Genomic DNA, 18,109 nt, shown 5'->3' with positions numbered 1-18,109 from the left:
ATCTAGGCCCAGCTTAGGGTTGATGATGGGATGGAAAGGGTAGAGTGAAGCTGCAGGGCACGTCCAGAAAGGGAACTGATAAGATTTAATGAATAGAGCAATGGCTGAGAACCTTCTACAGTTTTCATTCATGCCTCGCTGCTACCTGTGGGGTAGAGAGGGCACAGCCAGCCTTCATTGTCTTTTGGCAAGTGTCTCTTCACAACTATGTCCACAGGCCAATATGCCATTGCTGGCAGGCATCTTTCTTCAAAATAAAGTGTCAGGATCTTGCAATCCCTCATCACATTGAGTGAGGTCAAATAAAAAATGCTAAACCTCTGCCTCAAGTAGAGGATTATTTCTGTTAGAGACAACCAGCCGGCCTGTAAGACCTGTGGCTCTCCTCTTCTGATCTCCAGTCTTAATTTCCCATTTGGTCTGTCATAGAATCTTCCCCACCGGCGCCTGCTCTCCTCTTCCCAGAGACCTGGCCCTCTTCTGGCTCCTGCCGGGGCAGTAGGCTCTGTTCTGCAGCTCTACGTTTGGTCATGTTCTCGGCCTCTGGGTGAGCTTTGTCCTAGGTTTGATGCTTCCTTCCTCTGAGCTCTGAAATACCTGGTGCCTGGAATCCTAGCCTCACTCTTCCTGGCAAGTGAACCTTCTTGGAGGGCTGCGCTCCAATCCCTCGTTGTTCCCTCACTAGCCACCAGGAGGCAGTGAGCAACAAGAGACGCAGCTTCCCAGCTAAAACCTACCCTTAGGCTCTCACTCCCAAATACACCCTTCCCACTCCAGCAAGATGTAACTAAATCTCCAAGTTCTGTGTGAAAGGAAGGATGTAATCAAATGTTTCCCTGCCATTTCTGGTCTGGGAGTTGGGCTGATGGAGGAGTTGGGAACAGGAGTGTATTTCAGGAAGAGTTAGAGTCCTGCCTGGGGCGTGCTGCGTTAGGAAAGACAGTGAGTTGTATCTGAGTAGGGTGAGAAATGTGGACTGGAGCCCAGGTGGGAGGGTTGGGGGCATTTGTGCAGAGATGACAGTTGACGACACGAGAGGGAGCAGATTCTCTGAGATACACTGGCTGAATCTATGTGAATGTTTCCAGTTAGAGAAATTCCTATTAATGGACCTGACTGTTCACGTCCTTCAATAGCACTCTTGCTTCCCGATATGCTCAGGGGCTGAATTGGGCTGCTGGAAAGAATCTATGTCCCTGCTCATCAGAATCTGCAGTCTGACATTAGCATCCGTAAATTTGAGAGGAGAGGGAGATTTGGGAAAGGGAACACAAGTCCCTCTCCTCAGTCCTTGCTTAACAGCGCAGAATCCTTGAGTAGGGGTAGGGTAGGAAAGTAAGCTGAATAAATTATTTAAAATAAGTGAGATTTCTCCCAAGAGCTTTGCATAGTTTAATCATATTGTATTATCTAGATTTATAAGGTACCAAGGACATTGCTCGTGAAGCTATCTCAGTGTCAAAAACAGTTCTTTATTTTTCACTCCTTTTCTCAGTAGCAGTTACGCATATTTTTCTACCTTCTGAAATTTATCAAATGTTATATTACAATTGTTATATTCATCTCTATGCAGTTTAAATTTCATTGGGGTCCTTTATGTGTTAACTGACACTTTGGAATTTCAGATTAAAAAAAAAAAATTGTGCTCATCGCATTTATATCCATGAGCACCCAGCAGAGATGACCTGGATAACCGCAAAACTACCGACTGCAAGACCGATGTGAGCGTCTTCCCACATTTACTCCAAGGAGAAATTCTTCTAGAAGTCACTCGGGACCAGAGCGAAGGGAGAGTTACAGTTCTTGTTCTTTATCTCAGAGCATTTCTTTATGGGAACTGTTTCCCTGAAAGGCCTTGGGTTTTGAGGCATATCAAGATATGTGCAGTTCTCCATTATAGCTAGCTAAGTAGGCTTCTCTGCCTTTTCTGTCTTCACAAACATAAAATCACACTGTGGAAAAGGAAATGTAAATTGTACACACAGCCTTGGCATTCTGTGCCTGGAGTGCGGTGGGGAGAAGGTCTGGAGAAGCTTGTCCAGCGCTTATGCAAAATGGGTCAGCTTTTCAGGGATTCTTCCCCACGTCTAGGTCTTAAGGGCTAGTCTCAGGTCACCTCATGAAAGAGAAATTACATGACCCACCACGGAAGTGATTTCTTAGGTCACATCCAGCAGCAGCAGCGTCTCCATTGGCCCCGCCCTGGGGCGCCAGTGAATGCGGCCAGTGCCCACCAGCCAAGAGCAGGGTGGCCGTGACCATGGCGCTGTGTACTGCTGGCACCCAGCCACTGGTGCCGAGCATTTCCAGAGAGATTCAAGCTGGAGGTGAGCCAAGAGAGCGCCTGAGAACCCCCGATATGGGGTCTTTCCCCTTTTTATGTGTACTTGGAACAAGTAGGAAGAATGAACTCTGATTTTCTTAGTATGAATATGGACATTTACTGTCATTTTCTTCTATTTAACCTTTGAAGATCTGCGACATATATATATATATGTCTTTGCTTGTGGAAAAGTGCCAGGGAATAGACAAATAGTAATGACAATATACTCTACTTTTACCATAAGAAGAAAAAAATCATTAAATTTTCATTTCCTTTAAATATTGGAGAATTGCTCTGCTTTATATTTGAGGTTTAATAAAATTCAAGCCAACTGGCCTCCATTCAACAAATATTGAAAACTTACTTTCGAGCCACGTTGGGGACTAGTGAGATGCCATCCTTGCCCTTGAAGCTCATCATCTATTAGGGAAAAGAAATGAATGGCAAATAGTACTATGTGATTCAGTACGGTAAACTCTAAAATCAGGAAACACACACACACACACACACACACACACACACACACACACACTATGAAAACAAAGGCAAAGGAGCAATACATTTCAACTTAGGGATCAAAGTAAGCTCGTGAGAGAGGCCACATCTGAGTTGTGCCTTAACGGATGTGCAGGAATTCTCAGGTTAGAGAAAGCTTGGGAGGAAGTGACTGCAGCCGGAAACAAGAGAACAGAATGCAGGGAAAGAGGAAGATAATGAGCAGTGAGGGTGTATACGTGTCTCAGATCATCACATTGTGCACCTTAAATACATATAATTAAAAAATAAATAATAAGACACTTTTAGCACAAGTGGAAAAATAAGACATAGATTAGGGCACATACAGGAGGGAAGGGGCACGAAGATATAAAGTGTGTGGTATGTTTGGGGAACCAAGTCCAATGTGCCTGGAGTCTGGTGGGGGAAAAGCTTGAAGAAAAAAATGTAACCTACCCGTGATGCTGATACCAATGCAGAAAGTGGCTTTGGGAGATTTGGGCATCGTGTGACAAGCTTGGGACAGTTCTAAAGGCAGGGAGGATGAAGGTGCTGGAAATTTCTAGATGGATTTGAAAATAGAACTTGGAAACCAAGGAGAGCCGGAGAGTGACATCAAGGAGGAGGCCATGTCTGAAGTCTGTAGGTTGGGGGCAGCTGAGCGAACACATTGATGTTGTTAAAGGAGATAGGACAGGGAAGATTTCAGGGGAGGGAACAGGAAAATTACAACAACCAGGTGCGTTTGGAATTTGTTTAAGAAACAGAGCTCTTAGGCATCAGTGGAAATGTGGATACACGGAGTTCATAATAAAGTCAGAAATTTAACGTTACCTGTACGATGCCAGCCGATGGTGACACCTACGTCTTCTCTAACATAGCAATTCACCCACATAGTCTGTCTTTACTGTGTACTAGAATGTAATGCTAGAATGAGGTGATGGGTACCATGAGGCACACACATATTTCAGTTTCTGAATAAATTTCTCTTACATGATAACATCTGGATCCTTGGCTTTTGATAACTTCATTTTGTTGTCACATCAGCTATTTTCATAAGATCCCCCCACTTAGAGTTGTGTGTATACTTTATACGACTTTTAAAAGCTGGACCAGTGCCATACTCCAAAACTCAGTAATGGATTGCAAACGCCTTTTTGTGCCACTTGACTAGAATGTTTTGTTCTCTATTCATATATTCAATTGTACGTGTGTTTGATATACTTATCTTTCAACTTATTGAATAAATGTCCTTTGGGACATTTTAAAACCCCAACATCTGAATAGAGGTGGCTCACCAAAACATAATAATAAAATGAATTTAAAATTATATGTAAAATTACACAGTTAATTTTAATTTATTAAAAATCAGCCTTTACCTTATTTGGTCTTTACTGTGAAATTCCTATGTTTAAAGATAATGTGGAGTTAATTCCCCAAGTCTGGTTGGATTGCAAACATTTACTAGGTCTGATGCAGGCCCCTCATAATCACTGTTCATCATGGCCTGAAAGTCCAGCATCTAAAGCATGGTGGCAGGTGCATTGACCTTAGCCATGACTTTGGAAAGGATTCAGTTGTTTGGATACGCAGGTTTGGGTCCAGATGTGGTATTCTACCTGATAATCAGATAAAAATGCTGAAGACAGAAGCATGTCCCCTGCTGTTCAGCTGATTTCCTAAATAAATTAAAGGTCAGATGAACAATTCAGGATTCCCCCAGTTTGCACAAAATGCGCCTTTTTCAGAAGCAAAGAAGCCTGGAAAACTTTAGCAGTTATCCTTAGGATTCTGCCTGTTAGGGCCATTTCCACAAAAGGTTGTTTAATTCACACCTGGGGCTGAAGAGAGAAAGAGGTGTAATTCTCTCATTCCATATGCTGTGAGAAAATGCAGAAGGAGTGGGTGGGATTAGTAGGGATTTGTAAAATGCATTCCAGTGAGCCTGAAATATTTGTCACTAATTCATCTCCGTGGAGTTCTTGACACTTGTGGTTGGCTTTGCTTCTGGGGGATTATTTTTTCCCCTTATTTTTCAAAATGTAAATGCTTTTTATCTTCTTTGTTACAAAAATTGTACTTTCTCATTGAGAAAAATAACCAATGCAGAAAATAGAAAGTAATAATTGAAGCAAAAGCTCATTATACAAAACTCCCACTATCAAAATACTCTTCTAGGTTTTCTCTCTGTCTGTATGCACAGCATTATCAACAAAAAAAATAGATCAGACCTGTTTTTTGTACCATGCTATTTTAGTCAAAAATCTCAATTCAGTAACCTTATCTTATCAATAAACATAGAGGTACATCATTTTTACTAGCTGTATAGATTTTTATAGAGTATTCCTGGGAGTTATTATAAATACTGTTGTAAACAGTCTTGTATATTATCTTTGTACACTTGTCTGTTTCTTTTGAGAACATATTGAATAAGTACAAGACCATTTATAATGTGTATAAAATGTAAAGAATAAGTATAGAATGTTGCTTTTTTGCACCACTATTTCTGTTTTGTTTCTTTTCTTCCTTTTTGACTTTTTACTGAATATGAGTTTTTCTTATTCTAATTTTCCCCTTTGCTAATTTGTAAGTTATGTAACTCTGTTTCTATTCTTTTACTGGTTACCCTAGACATTTTAACATCCATTTTAAATTAAGCCTAAAATTACCGTATTTTGCCGTGTATAATGGGCACTTTATTGCCCAAATATGTGAGAGACAAATAAGGATGCGCATTATACATGGGTATAGCACTACATGGGTACCATGTATATATACCCATGTAAACCACACATGGGTAGCTCTAGTTCCGTATCTACATAAATGTTTTTAATCCTTTTGTTTATACTTATGAGTTGAAAGTGTAACTCTAGAAGTCAATAACAATATCCATATGAAAAATACCCTAGAATACAATAATCAGTTTTGTTGAACTTACAGTGAACTTGCAACGACGAAGAGTTCTTGGCCTTCTATAAGGCATAAATATCATAAATTTGTTACCAGTACATAAAATTTCTTGTACCATAATATGTTAAAATAATAAATGCTAAAATTCCTTTATAATACAAAGGCAAGTACCTAAATGTCAACAAATAAAAATTTGAATTAAAGAATTAAAACAAAAGATTTTTTCCCTGAAAGTTTGGGCCAAAACATGGGTGCGCATTATACACGGGAGCACATTACATATACATTGCAAAATACTGTAGGATCTTTACCCTCCTCCCAATCAAAACCTCTCAGATAACTTGAACTACAGTCATTCCCCTCCTGTTATTTCACTATTTTAATTTTATCTTGTTTTTTTAACCCCACAATTAAACACATTACTTGTTTATACCATAATGTTTACTTAGATTTACCCGTGCATTGACCCATTCTTTTCTACACTTCAAACCTTCCATCAGAATAATTATTCTCCTTTCTGAAATACCGGGGGTGCCAAAAAATGTATATAAGTGGACACTTCGGTCAACCTTGCTCAAGCAATAGTTCGCTGTAATCAGAAGTGTCTTGGTGCTGATGGTAACCACTTTGAGCCCCTCTTTTAATTGCAGAAGTCAAATGTGACTTGCATTCATCTGTTGTTATTGATATACATTGAGCATTACAATTTTAATACAATTTTCCTTTTTTAAAATGTGTATACATTTTTTTGGCACCCTCTGTGTATCCTTCCGAATTTTCTTCAGTGAGGGCCTGTTGATGGTAAACTCTTTTGTTCTCGTGTGAAAATGTCTTATTTTGCCCTCCTTTTTTTGAAAAACAGCTTTATTGAGATATAATTTACCTATCATAAATTCATTCATTGTAAATGGACAGTTCAATGATTTTTAGTAACTTTACAGAGTTATGCAACTATCACCACAATCTAATTTTAGTTAGAACATTTTCATCACCCCAAAAGAATCCTTGTACCCATTTGTAATCAATTTCCACTTCCACTCCTAGCCTCGGGCTGCCACTAAACTACTTCTGTCACTGTAGATTTGCCTTCTCTGAACATTTCCTATAACTGGAATTATATCCCATGTGGTCTTTGTGGATGGATTCTTTCACTAATTTAGCATAATGTTTTTGAGGCTCACCCATGTCGTAGCATGTATCAGTACTTTATTGCTCTTTATTGCCAAACAGTATTCCAACATATGAATAGACCACATTTGGTTAGTCCATTCACTGGTTGGTAGACATTTAGGTAGTGACTTCTTGAGTATTATGAATAATGCTGCTATGAACATTCATGTACAAGTCTTTGTTTAGACATATCTTTTTATTTCTCTTGATGGATAACTAGAAATGTAGTTTTTGAGTCATGATTAATCTATCCTGAACATTTTAAGAACCTGCCAAATTGTTTTCAAAAGTGGCTGCACCATTTTACAATACCCTCCAGCAATGTAGGAGGGTTCAATTTTCTCTACACCCTTGCCAACAATTGTTATTGTCTATTTTTCTTTATTATAACCATTCTTGTAGGTGTGAAGTGGTATCTCATGGTAGTTTTAATTTGCATTTTCCTAATAAATAATGAAGTAAGCATCTGTTTTATGGGCTACTATCCATTAATACAGCTTCTTTGGTGAAATATCTATTCAAATCTTTTATCTTACCCTCATTCTTGAAAGATAATTTTGATTGGAATACAATTTTATGTTTGTAGTTATTTTTATCCTAGCAGGTGGAATACACTAGTCTATTTTCTTCTGGTTTCTATTTCTGCTCTTGAGGAATTGGCTATCAGTCTAATTGTCATTTATTTCTAGATAACCTGTTTTTCTTTCTGACTGCTTTTAAGACAGTCTCTTTGTTTTTTTGGGTTCTACAGTTTCATTGTGATATGTCTTTATATGGATTTTTATTTATCTGTTTGTTTGTTTGTTTATCCTACTTAGAATACACTGAGTTTCCTGAATTTGAGAATTCAGATCTTTCATCAATTCTCAGTTGTTATTTCATCATGTATTATCTCTTTTTCATTCTCCCTCTTCTATCTTTCTGAAACTTTTCTGAGATGTATGTTAGAGCTCATCACTTTAGCCTACATATTTAACTTCTCTTTCATATTTCCTATTTATTTTCCCCTCTGAAGCATTCTAGATAATGTCTTCAGATCTATTTTTCAGTTTTGTTATACTTTATTTGGCTCTATTTAATCTGCTGTTTAATCCATTGTTAACTATTATAGTAGGCAGATTAGTGGACCCCCAAAGATATCCATGTCCTAGTCCCCAGAACCTGTATATGTGATCTTATGTGATAAAAGAAGTTTACAAATATTATTAAGCGTAAGGATCCCTAGATGGGGATGTTTTCCTATATTATCCAAGTGGGTCCAGTTTAATTACATGAGCTCCTAAAAATGGAAGAGGGAGACAAAAAAGTGTATCAGAGAGATGAAACAGAAGGAGTAAAAACTCAAAGCAAGAGAGGGACTTAATCTCCCTTTGCTGGATTTAAATATGTAGGAAGGGAGCTATGACCCAAAGAATGCAGCTGGCCTCTAGAAGCTAGGAAAAACCCTCACCTGACAGCCATCAAGGAGTGGGAGACCTCAGTCCTACAAGAAAGTGAATTCTGCCAACAACTCAAACAAAGGAAACAGATCTTCCCCAAAAGCCTACAAAAAGGAACCCATCTCTGTTGACACCTTGATTTTAGCCCAGTGAGACCTGTGTCACTATAAGATAATAAATTTGTATTGTTTTAAGTCACTGATTTTGTGGTAATTTTTGTAGCATCAATAAAAAACTAATACAGTTTTAAATTTTATTTTATGTTTTAATTTCCAGAAGCTCTATTTGGCTCTTTTTCAAATGTTCTATTCATTTTATGGTTTCTACATTTTCAGTCACCTTTTAAAATTCTTCAATATAGCAAAAACATTTTATAACGTGTCTGAAAATTCACTATCTGAGATCTTTGCAGGTCTGCTTCTGCTTTCTGTTCTTTCTACTGACTCTTGGTCACAGTGCCTTGTTTCTTTGTTTTCTAACTTTGACTATGAGCTCTTGTCTATTGGAAATTAACTGTTATATTCTTTGAGACCTGGAGTGAAGGCATATTGTTGCAGGGAAGATTTGTGTCTGCTTCCACCAGGTGCCACCTGGGACTTCCTGGGTCCATCTTAAAATAAATTTTTGGCTTGAGGTTTTTCAAATTACATAGGTAATATGAATGTGTGTTAATTAATGTCACAAATTTGGTGAATTAAGAATTCTCAGGAAAGGTTTTTTTCCTACTCAATATCAAGCTAGATAGACCAATTTACCTACAATCCCCTTCTGACAGGCGGGTCATTAATACTTTACCCCTATACTGAATGTATAGCATAATGGTGTCCCAGATTTATGTAGGAGATTTCTATTAGACTTTCACCTTGGATCTAGGGCTTTCCTCTCTCTCACTATACCATCCAAACAGCAACTCCAGAACACCAGGGATTAGAGATGTCTCCAGAGTAAAATCTGGCATATCTCTCTGAATTCCAGCTTTCACTTTGTATTTCATTGGACCCTGAGGATTTCTTAGTTTCTTGCCAGTTCAGTAATGTATTTAAAAAGCTGTTCTTCATATCTTATCCAGCATTTTTATTTATTTTCTATAGAGTTGTTCAGAGTAACAATTTTACTATACAGTCAGAAATGGAAATGTCTCTATTCAACATAGTGCTGGAAGTTCTAGCCACAGCAATCAGACAAGAGAAAGAAATAAAAGGCATCCAAATTGGTAAGGAGGAAGTAAAATTATCATTATATGCAGATGATATGATACTATATATAGAGAACCCTAAAGACTCCACCAAGAAACTATTAGAACTGATAGATGAATTTAGTAAAGTAGCAGGATATAAAATTAATATTCGGAAATCAGTTGCATTTGTATATACCAATGATAAAATAGCAGAAGGAGAAATTAAAAAAACAATTCCATTTACAATTGCTCCAAAGACTATAAAATATCTGGGAATAAATCTAACCAAAGATGTAAAGGATCTGTACTCAGAAAATTATACAACACTGAAGAAAGAAATGAAAGAAGACATAAATAGATGGAAACACATTCCATGTTCATGGATAGGAAGAATTAATATAATTAAAATGTCCATACTGCCTAAGGCAATATACATATTCAACGCAATTCCTATCAAACTACCAACGACGTTTTTCACAGAAATAGAACATATAATCCTAAAATTTATATGGGACCATAAAAGACCCCGGATAGCCTCAGCAATCTTGAGAAATAAGAACAAAGTGGGAGGTATAACGATACCTGATTTCAAACTATACTACAAGGCTACAGTAATCAAAACAACATGGTACTGGCATAAAAATAGATACATAGATCAATGGAACAGAATAGAGAGTCCAGACATAAATCCATGCCTATATGCCCATCTAATCTACGACAATGGAAGCAAGAATGTACGATGGGGTAAAGATAGTCTGTTCAATAAGTGGTGTTGGGAAACCTGGACGGACACATGCAAGAAAATGAAGCTGGACCACCTCCTTACACCATATACAAAAACAAATTCAAAATGGCTTAAAGACTTAAATGTAAGATCTGAAACCATAAAATATCTAGAAGAAAATATAGGAAGAAACTTCATGGACATTACCCGGAGTAAGATTTTCACTGATATATCCCCTCGCGCGAGCGAAGTAAGAGAAAAAATAAACATGTGGGATTACATCAAACTAAAAAGTTTTTTCACAGCAAAGGAAACCATCAATAAAACAAAAAGGGATCCTACTGTATGGGAAAAGATATTTGCCAATGATATATCTGATAAGGGATTAATATCACAAATCTATAAAAAACTTACTCAACTCAACTCCAAAAAAACAAACAACCCAATTAAAAAATGGGCAGAGGACTTGGGGAGACATTTCTCTAAGAAGGACATACAGAAGGCAAGAAGACATATGAAGAAATGCTCAACCTCACTAACCATCAGAGAAATGCAAATAAAAACCACAATGAGATACCACCTCACTCCAGTCAAAATGGCTATTATCAATAAATCAACAAACAACAAATGCTGGCGCGGATGTGGAGAAAAGGGAACGCTAGTGCACTGTTGGTGGGACTGCAGATTAGTGCAGCCACTATGGAAAACAGTATGGAGGTATCTCAGGAATCTGAAAATGGAACTACCCTATGATCCAGTAATTCCACTCCTAGGCATCTACCCGGAGAAATCCAAAACTCCAATTCAAAAATCTGTATGCACTCCTATGTTTATTGCAGCACTTTACACAATAGCCAAGATATGGAAACAACCAAAATGCCCATCGGTAGATGACTGGATTAAGAAGCTGTGGTACATTTATACAATGGAGTATTACGCAGCCATAAAGAAGAAAGAAATCTTATCATTTGCAGCAACATGGATGGATCTAGAGAACATTATGTTAAGTGAAATAAGTCAGAAAGAGAAAGACAAGTACCATATGATCTCACTTATATATGGAATCTAAAGAAAAGACTATGCGAATGAACTAATCAGAGTCAGTTTTGGGGACGCAGAGAAAAAACCGAGAGTGGTTAGATGGGTGTGTGGGAGGGGGTTGGGGATAAGGGGAAAGGTGAAGGGATTTGGAAGCAGCTGGTAACCACAAGATGGCCTCAGGGTTTTTCTTTTGAAAATTAATTTGGGGAAGGTATTCTATAATGTTGTAAAGATTTTGTTGGGTATCCGATGGACATGCGTCCTATTTGGGAGACCACCTCAGGGATACTGTGGATACCTGATCATGGCATTGTACATCAGAAGCTAAACATTAATGAATGCCAACTATAATTTTATATATATAATGTGATGGTTCAGTGTGAGGTCGGAGGGATAGTGGATGGGGGGAGGGGGGTTCACAGTATGAGGGATATAAATGATGAACGTCTAAGTATTACCTTGTTTTGTACACCTGAAACTAATAAATAAATTAATTAATAAAAAAAAAAAAAAAAAGAAATGGAAATGTCTGATTTTCTCTTTGGGATGAACTCTTAGATGTAAAATTGCTAAATTAAAGGTCTGTCCTTTAAAATTTTGATATATATAGCCATATTACAAAGGCTTGTCTTATGTCCAAGGAAATAAAACATAAAAATAAATTACTGATCTTAAGCATTTATTGAATTCCTTTTAGATTTGCCTCTAACACCTATGAAAGGAGGTACAAATATAATTTACATCTGGACAAAAGAGAAAATTTAGAAACGAAACAAAATAGTAACCCAAAACTAATTATGTGATGTTAATAGTTGGCAAATTAGGCATTCAGAAAAGACAGAAATATTTAAATGTGGCCATGCCACACCCTGCTTGGGACGTCTTCAGTGGTTGGCTATTACCTTTAGGGTAATGTTCAGAATCCTTAAAGTAGCCCACGTGACCTGCATGATCCAGCCCTTGCTCCATCACCATCCTCGTCTCTCCTCCTAGCTCACTGGCTACAACCTCATGGGCCTGGTCTCTGTTCCTCAAATTCACAAAGTCCTTCTCACCGTCAGGCCTTACCTCTTACCCAAATGTCCTTTCTTAGCCTCCCACCCCACCCGACTTTGCCTGGCCAACCTGTTCATCTTTCAGGTCTCAGCTTACATATGATATTTGAAGAGAGAACTTCCCTGGTCTTCCAGTGTAAATCACTCCCAACACCCACACATCCATGTACATGCACACATACACACACACACACATACATGTACATATACCATCTGTGTGTCAAGACTGCTGGTTGACTCAGCCACTTTGGGACGAAAACTAAGTTCATGTACCTCAAAGCCTCTGCTCGACCCAAAGTGAGCTAGAGAGCAAGAGTGAGAAAAAGAGAGAGAGACAAACGATAGCGTCCTGAAAGCATCCTGTTCTTTTCTCCACAGCACTTATTCCGATGAGATTGACTAAAGTCCCCCTTCTCCACTAGAGAAAGGGACCAAGCGGGGACCTGGTCACTGCCATACCCCAGCACCTTGCTCAATGGCTGGTACATAGTAAATCTTTATTGAATAGATGGATTATTTTAAAGATGGGTGGCTGCACTTAGACACCTTGGAAATCATAAAACAAGTGGAAAGTGAGAAAATAAAACAGAAAAGACTAAAGAAATCTTAATAATTGATAATTCAGTGAGGAACTGTGAATGGTGCTCTTTGATCTAACAAGCTGTCATATGAGGTCAGACAATTAAGTTCGTGAACTTTCCACTGTGTAAGCACACGGTAGAATGTTTGCGAGCTTAATCGTCCAACCTTCATACAATGGTAGAGTCTTATGACCAGTCCATAAATCGGGGAAAATAAAAGGAGGTGGGCTTTGGCCAGCGTGAGGTATTCAGGTTAGCTACAAGCAAGATTGTATAGCACTGCTTTGGCCTATCAAGGACGATTGTGGAATCTCTCTTCCTGAAGAGGGAGAGCTTTACATTTCTGTGATGTTATTGATGTCCCATTAGAAACAGTAGAATGGATCGCTAGTTTTTTATTCCTATAGGTTGGTGGTAAATTTTCCCTTTTTGGGGCTGGATTTGATTCAGGTGATTCATCATCTCATTTTAGCTGTGATAATTATCTCTGAAGGTGCATTTCCCTACTACATTCTGAACAGTTCCCTCTTTTTATCAGGTATCAGAGTAACACTGCTTCTGCTGTTCTTGAAACAATTACCAACATTCAACCCAAAGAGAGCGGAGGTGGAATAGGAGAGACCCGGGAAGCCATTGTTTATAGATTATCTGAAGATATGCTGAGCAAACTGCCTCCTGATTACGTTCCTCACGAGGTAAGCTGTGCCCTTACCCCTGTGTACAGGGCCATCTTTGGGTTCCACGGAGCTGAGCCCAATCCTGGGACAGTGTGTTTCAGTCCCTTCCTCTCTGCTCACTCCTTCTTCATTTTCAGCTCTTTTTTTTTTTTTTTTTACGCTTTGGTCTTCTCTTCCTTACCCTTCTCAAGCATCCTACAAATTATGATCTGCATTTTTTCTGACACCTTCCTCCATTTCCTTTCTACCCTACTTTCTCTTTCAATTGTTTTTTCTGTACCTTTTTCCCATCTTTGGATTCCTCTGTTTTTAGATTCCTAGATATCTTAACCCTCTAGGCTGGAAACTTCTCCCTCCCTCTCTTACCTAAGCCTGCTCTGTTCATCCTTTAAATTTCCCCCTAGTTTTTGTTTCCTGCCCTCCATGCTTTTCATTTTCCAGTCCCTTCAACCAGGTAATAGGGAAGCAAGCTATTTAAATGAATTCACTCCCCAGTTTGGGTGGTAATAATTTTCTACTTCTTGAACCTCCCAGGTGTTTACTTATTAATCTAAGTCAGTTTTTCTTAATTTTTTTTTATTTCAAAACCCTTTTACAAAATAATTGAGGACCCCAACTAGCTTTTTTATGTGGGTTATACTTACTGATATTTAATATATTAGAAACTTAAACGGGAAAATTTCAAAAATATTTATTAATTTAATGTAAAATAACAGTAATAAACCCATTACATGTTAACATCAATGACATTTTCATTTTTAAAAAATATATTTTTCAAAACAGAAAAACAATTGAGAAGAGTGGGATTGTTTTGTCGTCTTGCAAATCTCTTTAATATCTGGTTTAATGGAAGACAGATGGGCCCTTACATCTGCTTCTGCATTCAATCTGTTGTCACATAGCTTCTGCAAAACTCCACTGCATTCAATCTGTTGTCACATAGCTACTGAGAGGAGGAGAGTGAAAAAGTCAAATAATGTCTAAGTATAACTGTAAAAAACAATGTAACCTTGTGGACCCCCTGAAAGGATTTCTGGGACCTTCAGGGGTCCCACACTACACTTTGAGAACTACTGATCTACATAAATCTTTAATGGTGGTCAAATTGCTGGATGACCTGAAAGTTCTGTGAGAGGTCCTCCAACATGGTCCTGTTTTCATGCAAGAGGACATGGGTGTGACTCTGGCCTCCTCTCTTCTGTTCTTAGCCTCCACCCCTCACTGGGGATGGTGAGAGTTTCACCTGAGTCCTAGGCTTGGCTGAGTCAAGTTCAGCTTTTCAACCAAAATGTGAGAGGCTAATGCCCTAATGCAGGTGTAACTGTGGTCCTGTATCTATCCTGTCCTGCCTCCCCGACTCTGAGAAAAAAATGCATTGGTCAGCTAGGAGCCCCTAGTCCTCCAACCTGTAATGAGTACCCCCGACAATTAAAAAAACAAAAACATTTTCTTGTCTCTTAAAACAAATTTTGTTTCCTTTGTGTAGATGAGTACCAAGACATTTAGCCAAGATTCTGAAATCAATGACTTCACATAGAGATATTTATAGTGAAGTGAGAATATTTTTTAATGAGTAAATATTATAAGTACATATTTTCAATGGTTCATTGTAAATGATCTTCAGAAGACAGATGAAGCATGATACCTGCCTTCCAAGATTTTAAAAAGTGGCATGTGAAAGAGAGATAGAACTTACTCTGTATGACAAAAACACAGGTTGATGTCACCAAAGGAGGGTTTCAGACCTTGGGACAATTTGAGCTGTCCAGGGTTGGTCGAGGCCACTTAACCAAGATCTCTGTTCTGGCACTATCCTGGCAGGAACTGAGCTTGAGGGATCTCACCACGTGGGGTTGCTATATGGGAGAGAGCTTGTATGAAGAGAGCAACAACTGCGTTCTCTTTCAAGATCACTTACTTTTTTTATTATTAGTTTTAAGTGTACAAAACAGTATAATAGTTAGACATTTACACCCCTCACCAAGTGATAACCTCCCTCCCCCAATCTACTACCCCTTTCGCATCGTATATAGTTGTTACAATTCCATTGACTCTACTCCACTTACTTTTTAATATCCTTTATTTTCTAGAAGAAATGTAAAGTGAATTTTGCAACTTGGAATATAATTATACTTTTGACTTCCATAGTAAACACGAAGTCACGTTACTGTAGAAACTACATTACTATGTGGTCCCAGAAACAGAGGAAATCTTGTATGAGACTATAGTAAGTCTTTCATTTTATTAAGAAAGACAATTTTAGGCTAGAACAGTAATCATACTCAATATAAAATCGGTACTAAAATCAGATTTTCTAGTCTAAGTTTTTCTTAAGCATGTCTCTATTGCAAGTGAAGTTTCTCTTTTAAAACCCTAAGTAGGGCAAGGCCCTGCTTGTTTGGGCTGTTAGGTCCTAAAGTTACCTGGGCTATTGATTTGACATTGTAGCCAATACCTGGGCTTACTTTCCCACTTGTGAGGGTAGCAAAAGTATTTTCGTAATTTCCTCTTTCCTTAAGTGTGAATTTGCACAGAGTAGTCATGATTTAAAGGGAATCATGTATGTGCCACTGAGGCTGAAGGGCTCAGGATGAGAACAGGATAGTGGAGCCTGTAAAAAATAAGCTCTAGAACCAAATTTAGGAGAATGCCAGAAGGTTGGTATGGGGGATGGAGTAAGGGACCTCCACTGACGTGTTTGCTGAGGATTTCAGTATCATTTGCTCCACCTACACAAATAGGCCCATCCCGGCTGTTCAGCTTTACGTCACTGCTACCCTCTAAGTTTGTGCACCCCCTCTTCACCTCTCACTTACTAGAAGGGCTTCCCAACCGCCATAAAGCACAGGTGTCCATCTCTGACTTGGGAACTTCTGTGTCACACCAGAAGAATGAGGAGTGTGGTCCAGACAAGTCGGAAGCTGATCACCCATCTGTAATATTCCATGACTCAAGAAGAGGCAGTGGGTGCCTCCAGCAGAGCTTACTGGTCTCTGGTGATTCTTCGGGCTGGATCATCACTAAATTGTCTCTCACTCCCTGTGCTTATCCTTACCCCTCCTACGCCGGCAGCTCTTCGAGTGTAGCCAGCAGAAAGTTCAAATCTCTTTATGAGTTCTTGCCAGTAATCAGAGTCAATCTTTTCTTAGGCAGATGTCACTAAATTGAAATGTGTATATGTATCGGCTTATTTTCCAGTAAATGTTGTATTTTATTGTTTCCACAACCAGAGGCTTTTATAGTGATCTTTTCAAAATGGTCAATAAGTGGTAAACCAAAAGGAACAAATGATAGGTGCTTAATGACCCTCCCGCAAAATCAAATATTTTCATTGGTTAGATTAGAAAGCCTCACTTTCGTCACCCTAGCCCAGGCAGCAATGATCCTAGGAAACGGCAGCCAATCACATTCACTGGTGACTGTTCTGTAAAGATTTGGGCTGTATTAACTTTCTGTGACATTTTTAATAATGACTCTGTAATCATTGTGAAAAAAAAGTATTGCAAACTGTACTCTTATGAAGGTTAAATTACAAAAGAATACTTAATTGACACTTAGTACTTAATCATTTGAAAGGGGGAAAAGGTACAATTTTATTTCATCTTTTTAAAGTATATTTCTAATTATCAACTAAGTACAATCACTAGGAAATAAAAATCATTTCAGTTGAACAGTAGTTTTGGAAGCTCAGAAAATGGGGGAATTTAATGGCAAGTTTGGTTCTTTAGAGTTTATTTTGGCCACTGGAGACACATCTAGAGGAAGAAAAAGAAGAGCAAAAGGAGAAGTCGTTAAAAGAGAAGTGACAATGATTTTTTTAAATCTCCTTCATTATATTGTATATTTTGTTTTAGGTGAAAGCTCGTTTGATAAAGATGGGACATCTTAATTCAATGAATATATTTCTGAGACAAGAGATTGACAGAATGCAAAAAGTCATCTCAATACTTCGCAGTAGCCTGAGTGACCTAAAATTGGCCATTGAAGGAACAATCATTATGAGTGAGGTGAGCTGTTTTTATCTCAATAGTTATTTCCCCCTTTTGTGGATTTTTCTTCTCCTCATGTTTCTACTTTATCTCTTTCAGAACTTGAGAGACGCCCTGGACAACATGTATGATGCTCGCATCCCTCAGATCTGGAGAAGAGTATCCTGGGACTCATCCACACTGGGCTTCTGGTTTACTGAATTTTTAGAAAGAAATGCTCAGTTTTCTACTTGGATATTTGAAGGGAGGCCCAATGTATTCTGGATGACTGGTTTCTTTAATCCCCAAGGTATGTGCGCATAGAAGAGTGGGCAAACCTGGAAGATGTGGGGGGAGTGGTATGGTATCACGGTGTGATGTATGTATCCTACATAAAATAATATAGAAGGTTAGCCTGTTGAGAGCTGGACACATGCTTTCAAAGGCTGGAGACTACAGATGACCCTTCCGTATTTGTCTCATAAATGCATTCTGAAAGTCTTTCTACCATATTGCTTCTACAATATGGCAGCCAAACCTCCATTTTTC

The 18,109-nt window shown here is 38.4% G+C and overlaps 1 protein-coding gene across 1 annotated transcript in view; it reads left to right on the top strand.

Annotated features, from left to right (window-relative positions):
* The window catches only part of DNAH8 (dynein axonemal heavy chain 8), a gene marked incomplete at both ends in the record, with an annotated part of 336,864 nt that overhangs the window by 305,343 nt on the left and 13,412 nt on the right, over positions 1–18,109 (top strand). Inside the window, 3 exons of the mRNA XM_081042394.1 lie at positions 13,454–13,610; positions 17,447–17,599; positions 17,681–17,870. Coding sequence (XP_080898520.1) covers positions 13,454–13,610; positions 17,447–17,599; positions 17,681–17,870 — 500 coding nt within the window. The remainder of the gene's footprint in view (positions 1–13,453; positions 13,611–17,446; positions 17,600–17,680; positions 17,871–18,109) is intronic.

This window comes from Rhinolophus hipposideros (genome assembly GCF_964194185.1).
Source record: "Rhinolophus hipposideros genome assembly, chromosome: 3".
Lineage (NCBI taxonomy): Eukaryota > Metazoa > Chordata > Mammalia > Chiroptera > Rhinolophidae > Rhinolophus > Rhinolophus hipposideros.
Note: the sequence above shows the minus strand (reverse complement) of the source record. Positions and strands in the feature narration are given on the sequence as shown.